General features: G+C 42.0%; 1 protein-coding gene across 1 annotated transcript in view; it reads right to left on the bottom strand.

Moving 5' to 3' along the window:
• Nucleotides 1-9,996, bottom strand: part of wwc1 (WW and C2 domain containing 1) — a 50,423-nt gene extending 40,427 nt beyond the window's left edge. The window contains exons 1-4 of the mRNA XM_014137976.3: nt 8,908-9,996; nt 3,459-3,568; nt 3,067-3,270; nt 2,513-2,589 (exon numbers count right to left, since the gene is read on the bottom strand). Of these exons, the coding sequence (XP_013993451.1) occupies nt 2,513-2,589; nt 3,067-3,270; nt 3,459-3,568; nt 8,908-9,026 (510 nt within the window). The 5' untranslated portion in view covers nt 9,027-9,996. The remainder of the gene's footprint in view (nt 1-2,512; nt 2,590-3,066; nt 3,271-3,458; nt 3,569-8,907) is intronic.
• Between the last annotated feature and the right edge of the window lie 2,937 nt (nt 9,997-12,933).

The raw sequence follows: 12,933 nt of genomic DNA, 5'->3' as shown, positions 1-12,933 counted from the left end.
AAAGTGCAATATGTGCCATGTAAGAAAGCTAACGTTTAAGTTCCTTGCTCAGAACATGAGAACATATTAAAGCTGGTGGTTCCTTTTAACATGAGTCTTCAATATTCCCAGGTAAGATGTTTTAGGTTGTAGTTATTATAGGAATTATAGGACTATTTCTCTCTATACGATTTGTATTTCATATACCTTTGACTATTGGATGTTCTTATAGGCACTTTAGTATTGCCAGTGTAACAAACAGTATAGCTTCCGTCCCTCTCCTCGCGCCAACCTGGGCTTGAACCAGGAACACATCGACAACAGCCACCCTCGAAGCAGCGTTATCCATGCAGAGCAAGGGGAACAACTACTCCAAGTCTCAGAGCGAGTGACGTTTGAAACGCTATTAGCGCGCACCCCGCTAACTAGCTAGCCATTTCACATCGGTTACACCAGCCTAATTTCGGGAGTTGATAGGCTTGAAGTCATAAACAGCGCAATGCTTGAAGCACAGCGAAGAGCTGCTGGCAAAACGCACGAAAGTGCTGTTTGAATGAATGCTTACGAGCGTGCTGCTGCCTACCACCGCTCAGTCAGACTGCTCTATCAAATCATAGACTTTATTATAATATAATAAACACACAGAAAAACTAAACGTTTTTCCTTTCAGTGAAATACGGAACCTTTCCGTATTTTATCTAACGGGTGGCATCCCTAAGTTTAAATATTCCTGTTACATTGCACAACCTTCAATATTATGTCAAAATTACGTAAAATTCTAGCAAATTAGTTCGCAACGAGCCAGGCAGCCCAAACTGTTGCATATACCCTGACTCTGCATGCAATGAACGCAAGCGAAGTGACAATTTCTCCTGGTTAATATTGCCTGCTAACCTGGATTTCTTTTAGCTAAATATGCAGGTTTAAAAATATATACTTCTGTGTATTGATTTTAAGAAAGGCATTGATGTTTATGGTTAGGTACAGTTGTGCAACGATTGTGCTTTTTTCGCAAATGCGCTTTTGTTAAATCATCCCCCGTTTGGCGAAGTCGGCTGTCTTTGTAAGGAAGAAATAGTCTTCCAGTTCGCAACGAGTCAGGCGGCCCAAACTGCTGCATATACCCTGACTCTGTTGCAAGAGAAGTGACACATTTTCCCTAGTTAAAAGAAATTCATGTTAGCAGGCAATATAAACTAAATATGCAGGTTTAAAAATATATACTTGTGTATTGATATCCCTGCCGGCCAAACCCTCCCTAACCCGGACGCCGCTGGGCCAATTGTGCGCCGTGGGCCTCCCAGTCCCGGCCGGCTGCGACAGAGCTTGGACTCGAACGCAGAATCTCTGGTGGCACAGCTAGCAGTGCGATGCAGTGCCTTAGACCACTGCACCACCCGGGAGGCCCTATTCATACTATTTCATCCATCCACAAGATATAGTCCTGAAACAAAACTACGGTTGCTAGCCAAGCCGGCTGGTCGTTGCTTCTATTGGTTCGGTGGCCAGAGACGCAACCCAGTCATTCAGTCTTTTTGTTCTGTATCTATGGACGAGACCCAGTCGTTCATTCTAAATGTTCCATTGCCATACTGGCTGGCAACATTCTTATCCCTTGTTTGCTAGCTAGCCAACTACAGCTAACTTAGCCATGTCAAACGGTGCAAAAAGAACAACAGTAGCTGCATTTGTTTAAGCTGTTTTCTAGTGACATTTATTTGGATACATAAAAATGATGCCAGCTGATTCATGATTTCGACTGGCTGAGAAACGCTGCCTGCAACTCTCTTCCCGACCCCTACACGTTCATTACTATGGGACAGCTGGAGATCAAATTTGAATATTGAAACAATGTTGCAAATGTCGGAGAGACGGACAGTAAGGTTTATACAAATCACCGCTGCTGAAAACTAAATGTTAGCCTAAAAGAAATGTGAGATAACATCTATATGCTTTTTAATGGTGGAGATCATGTTAACTTCCCTGCCTGGGCTGATGAGACAGTGAATTGCGCAGTCAAATGGAAGAGAGTAAAAAGGCATTTTAACATCATAGATTTAGCTGTGGTAACTTGTGGAATAGACACTGGCTGGAATGCGCTTTTAACCAATCAGCATTAGCCCACCCATTGTATAATGTTGCACAACGCCAACCGGCAGCTCTGGGATTCGTCCCAAATGGCACCCTATGTAGTTAACTACTTTTGACCAGAGCCATATGGGCCCTGGTCAAAAGTAGTACAATATATAGGGAATGAGGTGCAATTTGGGACCCAGCCCTGGGTGGAGGTCTCAGACAAAGATGTCACTTACACACATTCCTCCTTTACAATGAGAAAGAGTTGTACACTCAGTCACTTAGCAACAGTCCTTAGGGATGAGAATTAAGCCAAAACAGGAGACTTAAGGACACATATGGGTATACACATCCATCCTAATGATTACTGAACACAAGTAAAGCAGGCCATCGTTGGAGTACGGAGATGGTGTAAAAAAAATACAATTTTTTATTTAAAAAAAGAACGGTTTCTTACCCTACTTTTGGAAGTGACTATCTCGGCTTTGAGGATTTCTGGGTCATATTTACTGCTGGAGGACGATCTGGAATTCACTGTGGAAGATAAGAGCCAGGGTGTTATCTAATCCTCTACATCGCGCTATTCAACTTCAAGGCCCTTCTCATCAATCCCCTGTGTGTTATCAAACTACTGTAAATCACCACTTCAAGTCTGAGCAATGGCAGAGGATTCCTCTTAGGAATGGAGTCAAATTAAATTAGTAGGGAGTAGCTTTAATTCCACAAAAATGTAAATTACTGAAAACTTGAGTGAACTATGATGTGCTGTAATCCTGTGATCAAATTGATGTGCACCTCCCCAGTGTCAAAAGTGTTGCATCACGCAGAAGAGTAATAAAAGACTACCAATCACTGTAGTTCTCTTCTGCCGCCTAATCTCTTTGGTTCCTTGCCCCCTGTTTACGTACAGCCCTTCAAGATTCCTGGCTTCTCTGCCCCTCATCACCGTTGCTACCTGCACACCTGTTCCTTCTGCCACCCCATAAACCTGCCCCCCCGGCTTGTCCTTACAGCTGGTCTGAGAGGTGGACTTGTCCCTCCAGGCGTCGTTAAGCTGGCGGTACTCCTGCTGGGCCAGGCGAAGCCGCTGCTCCTTCACCTGGTAGATCTCTTTCTGGGCGCTCAGCGAGTCCTTGGCCACGTCCAGGTACTCCCGCAGCATGACCTCCTGCTCCCGCTGCCACTGGGCCCGCGGGTCCTCCAGCTGAGTGCTCTCTGATGGTAGGAGAGGGGAAAGAGAGAGATCAATGGGAGAGGAAAGGGAGACGGAACATAAGAAACAAGAAAGAATGAAAGAAATGTTGAAATAATTTTGCATCTTGATTTGACTGGCCATGTGTTTCTTCACAAATGTGTGATGAATATGGGTGCCAGAAGTTAGTGTTATGGAGAATTGGACTCACTTGTGTTATGGTCCACATAGTAGGCCCCGACATTGGGGTCGTAGGCCTCCTCCCAACCCACTGGCAGCTCATCGCCAATGCAGTCAGCAAATGTCAGAGGTTTAGTCTGCCTGAAAATCACACACAAGAAACAACAGTCAACTGATGGTAAGAATTAGAGGTGTCACAGCAATAATAAATCAGGATGACCATGACAAGATTGTGGGCCATCCAGGGTCCATGCAAAGATAGATAATTTGGTTGTCACTGAGGGCTACCAGAACTGCACGATGTGTGTGTGTCTCTAATAAAAGGGGTCTAATTAGAATAGGTCTCTATTCGCCTCGAGTGGGGTTTGCAAAGCACAATAGCCGGAAGCTGGGACCTGGCATTTCACAAATTGCCTAGAGGTTTCTGAGGCAACCCCTCCAGGCCTTCCAACACCAAGCCAGGCTCAGGATCATAGGATACCCAAGAGACCTCAGTGGCCACCATACACAAAAGGCCCCTCAGGAAGACTCTACCAGCACGACCAATGTGCAAAGTGCCAATGGAAAAGGGGAAGGGAGCTATTTGCTGAGTAACGTCCAAGAATCAGCCTTTCAGTTCGTACATTAGGTGGGTTGGATATATTCGGTTGTTGTATTTTTCATGCTGATCTAACTTGGCACACTTGGGTTCACAATTAACCTAATACTAATTTCCCTCATAGCTATGACATTAACCTAGGCTGAAGGATAGACTACATAAGCTTATGCCAGTTATCAGTGGCGTAGGCTACATGTGGGAAAACGTGTCTTGATCTATTCCTTTGCTCAAACTCTTTTCTGCAGACGGCAGATATTACCATCCTCACAGAGATGTTTGCTCAGGGTGAAACCCAACGGGTTCCTTTTTAACTTTATGAATAATGAAAAAGGCCTGTTCTAAATGTATCTCAGAGGAAAAGGCTTCGCGGAGAAAAAAAAACTAAAATTCCCAAAAAGCTGGCTGCTGGTGCCAGGTCCTTTGAGTGACTGTGTGCGCATCATCCCATTATTTGATTCATTCCACTGTCGCTGTCCTCTCACCCTTGCAAATCCAGTCCCCTAATCACTCGGAGCTGATGGCCGAACTCATCATTACCCTCCGAAAAGCGGGGACTTGCTGTCTCAATAGACCAATCAGAGGACTTTAAATAGGCCCAGAGCTTAGCGTGAGCCACTCACTGGCTGTGCATTGGCATGCAAGACCTCTTCCAGTCTGTCTGGAGTGGAAACCAGGCTAGACATCTCCTAATCTCTTCAGACAGTGATGAGTCTTCAATAACTCAATTGGGTAGTGAGTGAGTGACCCCCTTAAGGCTTCTATAATTGTCTTTTGTGAACCACATGATAAAACAAATCCTGTTTCTTTCCAGCCTTTTCCATAAGCTGTGTGATACAGGAAATACCAGGCGCGACCCACCCTTAGGAAAGCACTCCCCTGGAGGATAGGGTTTTTTCAAGATTCTGTTGAATCTATGTAAACCCATAAACTACTAGGCCTACTGTATGGGCAGTATGTGTGAGTTGCTTACAAATACAAGCATAAGTTGGTTTCCCCTAACTAATGCGTCACTGTCATCAAGAAGCTTAGCTAGCTAACTTGCTATCAAACAAACCAGCTATGTTTTGACTCAAAGTAAAGGGATGGTGTTTGGAGTTGGCAGGCCCGTTGAAATTGAAACGTTTTCTCCAGTGGTTAGCTTCAACGTGGACTATTCGACTGACTTGCAGTGTGCTTTTCTGGTGCCTTCGCGGCTGTCGTGGCTCCACCCAGGTGGGTGCTACACATCGGTAATGGAGGATTCTACCCATAAGAATCTGACTTTAGAGACTAATACTGAGAAGTGCTGCTTCAGAGATGGCAAGTGCTCTGATGAAAGGCTCTGGACCAGTCTGAAACCCCCTGGATGTGCCTCCCTCAGTTTCATCTCAGAACTGCCTCTACTTTACTTGTCCTCCTGTGCTGACTGCTTTGTTTTTCTCTTCATTATTTAACTAGGCAAGTCAGTTAAGAACAAATTCTGAAACCGCTGAAGCCATGAACTACCCTGCCTGACATTATCATCCATTCATTGCCATTTTTTATTTTTCTTCAAAAGTGCATGTATTTTTCATTTTTTTTGCTTAAAGTGCTTTGGATTGTAATGAAAATCACTATAAAAAAAGTTATAAATTCTCATTATTAATACTCCATGCAGACCAAGTAGGCCTTTATAGCGAGAGCGGATTTCAGAGTCCGTAGTTGTTGATTTGACAGGTTTAACCTTTAGCTAAGTGTTTCAAACAAAGACAGGGGGTCTGGCATTTCCTGGGGCCTCTTTTATCAAAAGGTGCGTGCGCACAAAAAAAAGACAACTGGTGCAGGCAAGGTTTTCCCACAAAGGTTGGTATTTATCCATTTTGAACTTGACGGGAAAGTGCGCGCATCGCCACGCAAATCTCAGACCATGAATACGCAAAACTTCTAGTGGTTGATCAACTGTATTGCAAGCAAATAGTTATTTTTGTGGAAATGGAGGTGTTTGATTCACAGGAATTATAATAATGGTAGACTAATAAAAAAACATTAAAACGTAGGCCTAATGTTAATACAGATAAATGTTAGCCTATTATTGTTGTTTAGCGGGAATAAACCAGTCATGTCAGAAAAGGAGAGACATGCCCTACAATATGATTGATTTGGGCCTATTTAATAAAAGTAAGATATTGTATTTTTCTTAGGCGACATGCTGCTATGCAATTTTTAATAAGGCATGGTTGATAAGAGGCCCTAGGTGAGCTGCAGCATTACTAGTCGAGTGGCAGTGTAAAAAACACTAGGCAGGTTTGCATACAAAGTCAAAAGCAGGTGATAATGCTCTAATGCAAAGCGACAAAGAGTGCGGCAGAGTGCAAACATGTGGGAGCATAACTGAATGATGAGTCAGACTTTCATTCATCGCACTATAAATTCCTCAAGTCAAATTTATGAGACTCCAACCTACATTTCATAGCTCTCAAGGTCCAACAATAAAGTAGTGCTGCTAGCTGCTTCAACTCCCCTCTTGCAACAGCTTGGTATCTGGGAGATAACATTCCATTCAGCTGACAGAATGCGTTGGGTGTGTGCGTCACCATGAGGGTGGATAAACAATATGTCTTGCTGAGGTATGTGAATGCAGCCCAGAAAGATACTGACAGGGCAGAGGCCAACGAGATGCATGCATGTATGCATGGTATGAATGTAGGGCTGAGTCCTCCAGTTACCAGCTCCATTAAGCCTAACAGGCTTCATTCTTGAGCTTAAAGGATAACATTACTCAGATTTGATAGGCTAAGGGGACCAAAGAGCAAAAGTTATCATTACATGGTCAGATTGCCATACTACAATACCTTTGGGATATCTTGTAGTATTTGAAGATGTTATAGGCCTGTAATAGCTGTAGAACGTATAATAATGGAATAATAGAACTTTGATCACACTTGGCTGGTACATTCTTTGGTTCCACAGTGAGAGGTGTTTGTGAAAGCACATTTTTCACCAATAGGACAGACCAGTCTAATGGGAATTTGTCATCATCATCAGTAGGCCTCCTAATAACTCCTCATCAGCTGTTGCTCAGCACAGCAAAATAAATGTCTTAGTGCTGAACAGCAGTAGAAAAATATGTAAAAGTCCAATGACAGTTTTGGGCCAGTCTGGTCATTTCATTCTGAGTTCATTACTTTGAGAATGGCTGTGTCTCATCTCAGACTTTGTACTCTGGGCTGGCTTCATGTTCTACTGTGCCCTCCAACAGATCACTGAACAGCATAGGAGACATGATCCTGTATGGCACAGTTGGTAGAGTGTGGCGCCATTGATGCCAAGGTTGTGGGTTTGATTCCCATATGTAAAATGTATGCACGTGTGACTTGTGACTTTGGATAAAAGTGTCTGCTAAATGGCCTATATTATATATTAGAAGACAGGCCTATGATTTACAGAAGACGGACCCTTTACAGTGGCAGTCTATGTTCCTCACTTGGCTCAACCCCTCTCCTTTTGACCACAACTCTTTCCCAAGTTGTGATGTTGTACTTTGACCCTGTGCACATTGGCAAGCAGTGAAAGGGATTTTAAATGAATCAGTCTTTACTTTACAGCCTCTGTGCTCAGCCCTCCTCAGCCGTGCATTTTAGGAATGTGTGTTGAGGTCTTTGTTTACAAAGTTCTGCCATCTTGGTCTTGCTGCTACCAAGGCATTTCACCAAGGAGGTGGAGAGGTCTGTGCCCTTGCTTCTGTCATGTTATTGGGCTTTTAATTATGGTTCTGTGTGCTGACTGCAACAATGACAGCCACCAAGAAAACAGGTGTAACTGTTGACACAAAGCCTATTTTAAAATCTTGTCACATAATATGAAGGCCTATCCTTATCCAGAACCAAGGCTGAATGAAAAAAAAATGTATCCCATAATCTCAAGCATTCCAGAACTAAGCTATTAAAAGAGATTTTGTGTCAAAGTCCGAGTGGATTTAAGTAACTGGTAAAACGAAATTAGTTCCACAGTATGGTTGACAGTGAGTTTCTGTATAAATGAGACCCTGGCTGTCATGACCAAGTTCTAAGGATTGTAAGCCTATTACACTAAAAGATTACAAGGGGGAAAACTAACTCAAACCTCGAGGGCTAATTTCTAATCACAGGAATGCAAATGAATGCCCGGGTGACCATGAGCCACATTCCTGAGGAAAATCTTCATGTTTTTTTCCATCAACACCCAGGCTTGATTTATAGTAGCCTGGGCAGACGCTATGGATCTCCACTATCATCTGGGATTAATGTGCCAAACCAGTAATAATACACTTGTCCTCCTGCGATCGGTTCCTCCATTTAGGCTGCAAAGGCATCGGTCTCCTCCTCGATTACCGTTAATGGCGTGCCGATTCGAAAAAAACGGGAAATGTATACATACTGTAGTTAAACAGCATTTGCCCCCATTTTCGGACAACTTCTGGTTGTTGCATGCGAGGGGCAACATCAGGAAGTAGCATTAGCCACTCTAGCATGATGATGGAAAATTGTGCTTTATTATGACAATACGCGAAATGCCATTAAAGCTAGTTAGAGGAAACCGATGCTTATAAAGCCTGAATGGAGGATGTTTTATGTACGAATTGGTCGCGGGGGACACTAGTTTATTACCGGCTGGGCACATTAAACCAAGACGATAGTGCAGCTCCATAGCGCACACTCGCTGCTGACCAGGCTAGATTTATAGCCTACTTTGTTACATTGTGTGACACCTAAGAAAATGTGATGTAAACTCAAAGATTGCAGTTGAGTCCATTCATTAAGTGCCAAGTGAACCATTAGATTATGAGCACTTGATGTATGCTGATTGGTGATATGCGCTATCAACAACAATCTATCAGCAAGACTCAACTGCTTGCTTTTAGAGTCACTGGAATGTCATACCATACCTGTCTCTTGGATCAATCCAACTGGTGGCGTGGTTGATGTGGTCGATGTAGTAGACTTTCCCGTCAAAATCCAGGGATTCTTCCCAACCCTCTGGTAGTGGTAACTCCTTCCTTGGCATGTCAGACGAGTCTCCATGTAATATTCTCTGCAAGTCCTCTAAATTCTATCGAAGGTAATCCACGTTTTGTTGTATGAAGTATCGTAAAATCCCAAATGTGAAAACCATCACTCGTTTCCATCAATTCACAAATTCTGGCCTGTGTGTGTGTTGTATTACGTTATAATCCATAACGTGTCGCCGTGAATATTCCCAGAGTACGAGTAGAAAAGGTTTGCCAAACAGTGGGTGTCTTCACAACGAAGCAATGTGATACAATTTCCTAAATGAAACAATGTTACCAGCACTGATGCTTACCAGTTATTTTGTTGCCGTTTAACTCAGCTGTAGGCTAACAATATTACAACCATGCTCACATTGGAATTGAGAGAGAGTGATGTTCCACGAGATAAATCCCTAACGCGCATTTGAAATCATCGTTGTTCAATGGTCATTTGTTCGTCTATGTACAATACATTGTAGAACATGAAACAAACTTCATTACAACTTTTCAAGCGGGTTGTCCAAGGACTGTGTCGGGACAGCTCGACTCCTTACTGGATATTCAGATGAACCGAAAAGTGTATTTGAAATGTGCAAATCCAGCCAAGGTTTGGAGTACGAGTAGAAAGGTTACTCTCACTCACCATCACCAAGGTTGTCTCACCATCCAACAAGAAGCTTTTCTTAAATATTTTAGATCCTTTTTCGCTCACTGGCCACCATGTTTAGCTAGCGAGAACTATGCTAACCAGTCACCCTCTCGTGCTCAATCATATATTCCCTTATCCACAGAAGTAAGCGCCATTTATCTCCACATTCACGGTAAATGTTCGTGCAAAATTCCGGTAAATCCACATTGAAGTTGTCTACTTAGCCATCTATCTATAATTGTTTGTTAAAATGTTTCCCTTTTTCCTTAAAGAGGCAGTAGCAAGTCGCCTTCCAGAGTACTGTTTCGGTTGGTCGCGATTCACACCCGTGTTAAGCCAGCCACAATAAGAATTAGCGCCAATAGTGGCGTTTGCCTTCAGAATAAAAGTCCGCCATTGAAAGTGATTCAAACTAAAACAAATAGTGGAATCGTGCCATATTTGGACTATGTTAATAAACATAGTCGGAATGTTGTTATATAAATTCAACAAAATATAATAATAAGTTAATGTGGCTCATTTCGCACTGGTGTTTAATATTTAGTCTGTACAGTACAATATGAATGTTCAATACACACAATAGACTGACTAGAAAGGTGATTTCCCACTGTCAAAGTCCTCCAACAAGAGCTAAGACGCTTATATTTGTGTAAACTCCACACAGTTGTGTTCTGTGAGTGTCACCGAGTAGGCTAATACCCCATTTCATGGGTGCAACATCCTTAGGTTAGGCTGTACAGTGCATGTATGCCCCCAATGCAATTCTAAAGTCTAATACATTGACTACATAGTGCGATTTCAACAGATTTTTACTTTTTGGTGTAAAATTAACAAATGATTGTCTGTTGTTGAATTTATATAACAACATTCCGACCTTGTTTAGCATTATCTAGTCCAAATAAGGCATGATTCCACTTTTTGTTTCAATCATTCAATTGACGATTTGTATTTTGAAGGCAAGCTCTAAATTCCTCTATTGTGGCTAATCCTTATTGTCGCTAGCTTCACACAGGTGCGATTCGCGAAGGTTCAAGGCTCGCGATGCTGTTGAATTACGTCATACAGGTGCTTCTGCACTGGGGGCTCATTTATATTTTATACTTGTGTTCCCACATGTTCTTCATGTATTGATTTGTTGTTAATAAAAAAAAATATGATAATAAATAAATACATTTAAAAAAAATGAAAAGGCTCATTTATATTTAGAACTTTTGCCTAAATTTCACATTAAATATCTGCATGTGCCATTTCTGAAAAGACTGCGTACCTCAAAATTGAGATTCATACATTTGGGCACACCATACATGCACATGTTTCCCGTTATAAAATCATTGTGAAAAAGCATTATAATTCTGCCCTGAAAACAACCACAGCCATAAAGTCAAAATTGGCAATATCGTAAAAATTCATGATTTGACTTTTTTTTTTATAGCTTTTTGGTCTTAATTGAATTAGGGTTAGGCATAAGATTAGCAGTATGGTTAGGGTTAGGACGTTAACAAGGCACACTTCATCTAAACTCCTCAACATTTACTGGATTGGTTGAACAGTGCAGAAGAAAACCTCAGTTTTTCTTCTTGTCAAGACCAGTATGCAGGGAATCTAGTTGCAGGCATCTATTTTATGCTTATGTTAGGTTATGGTGACAATAACGCCTTTATTATTAGATGTGCGCTTGCTGAAGGCAAAGCACAACTCTTGATTTATTACATTCTCTTATTAATGGGACTTGTGACAGCAAAAGTCCCTGTTTAAATCTTCAGCATACTGTACTTCAGACTTTTTAGTGTGGCTTGCAAAAGCAGCCACACTCTACAATTGCACAAATTACTTCTGACTTATATTTATTGTGTGGCTTGCGAAAGCAGCCACACTTCAATATTGTAAAAATGATTTCGGACATATTATTATTATTTTGAACACTTGTACTCTTACACCGTTTAAGGTGGAAACGCCATTCAAACTTTAAAACGTGTAGACTAGGTTGCTTGCATACAACTTTTTTACCTTTTTGCACTCCGTCCACTTGCATGGGATTTCCTCAATATTCTAAAGCTCCCCAGTGTGACATCATCACTTCCATCTTCCATTAACTGTAAAGCAACATTGCAACTTTTGACACAAATGAGCTACTTTGACCACTTTTTACTGACCAAAAGTAGTGCCCACTACTGACCACAATTACTCATCACAATTACTGAAGCACACAACTACTGACCACAGCTACTGACCACAACCACACAACTAATGACCACAACCACACAACTCCTGACCACAACTAATGACCACCAGGGGTCTAAAGTACTTCAGTCGTTTTTTGTGGTATCTGTACATTATTTTACTATTTATATTTTTTACTACTTTTAATTCCACTCTTCTACATTCCTAAATAAAATGTACTTTTTACTCCACACATTTTCCTTGGCACCCAAAGGTACATTTTTAATGCTTAGCAGGACAGAACAATTGTCCAATTCACACATTTATCAAGAGAACATCCCTGGTCTTGCCTAATGCATCTGATCTGGCAGAACAAGCTAAACGCAAGTGCTTCGTTTGTAAATTATGTCTGTGTTAGTGTTCCCCTGGCTATCCGTAAATGTAAAAAAACAGAAAATTATTCAGTCTGGTTACTCACCACAACCACTTACAACAACTACTGACAAAAACACACAACTACTGACTACAAGCACACAATTAATGACCACACAACTACTGACCACAACTGACCACAACCACACACTTACTGGCCAAACAACTACTGACCACAATTACTGACTAAAAGTACTGACCACAATCACTGACCAATCTCACTGACCAAAATCACTGTCCACAACTACAACCACACAACTACTGACCATAGCTACTGACCACAACTCCTGACCACAACCACACAACTACTGACCACAACTAATGACCAAAATGACTGACCACAACCACAGCACTACTGACCAGATCCAAACAACTACTGACCACAACACAGCTACTGACCACAACACAACTACAGACCACAACTCCTGACCACATCCACACAACTACTGAACAAAACTATTGACCACAACCACTAAGCTACTGAACCTCACAACTACTGAAGCACACAACTGCTGACAACAACCACTGACCACAACCACACAATTACTGACCACACAACTTCTGACCACAACAACTGACCACTGCTGACCACAACTACACAATTACTGGCCAAACAACTACTGACCACAACCACACAAGTACTGACCACAACTACTGACCACACAACTACTGAACCACAACCA

This window comes from Salmo salar, chromosome 13, assembly GCF_965601325.2.
Source record: "Salmo salar chromosome 13, fSalSal1, whole genome shotgun sequence".
Lineage (NCBI taxonomy): Eukaryota > Metazoa > Chordata > Actinopteri > Salmoniformes > Salmonidae > Salmo > Salmo salar.
The sequence above is the reverse complement of the archived record's forward strand: the minus strand, read 5'-3'. Positions and strand labels throughout refer to the sequence as shown.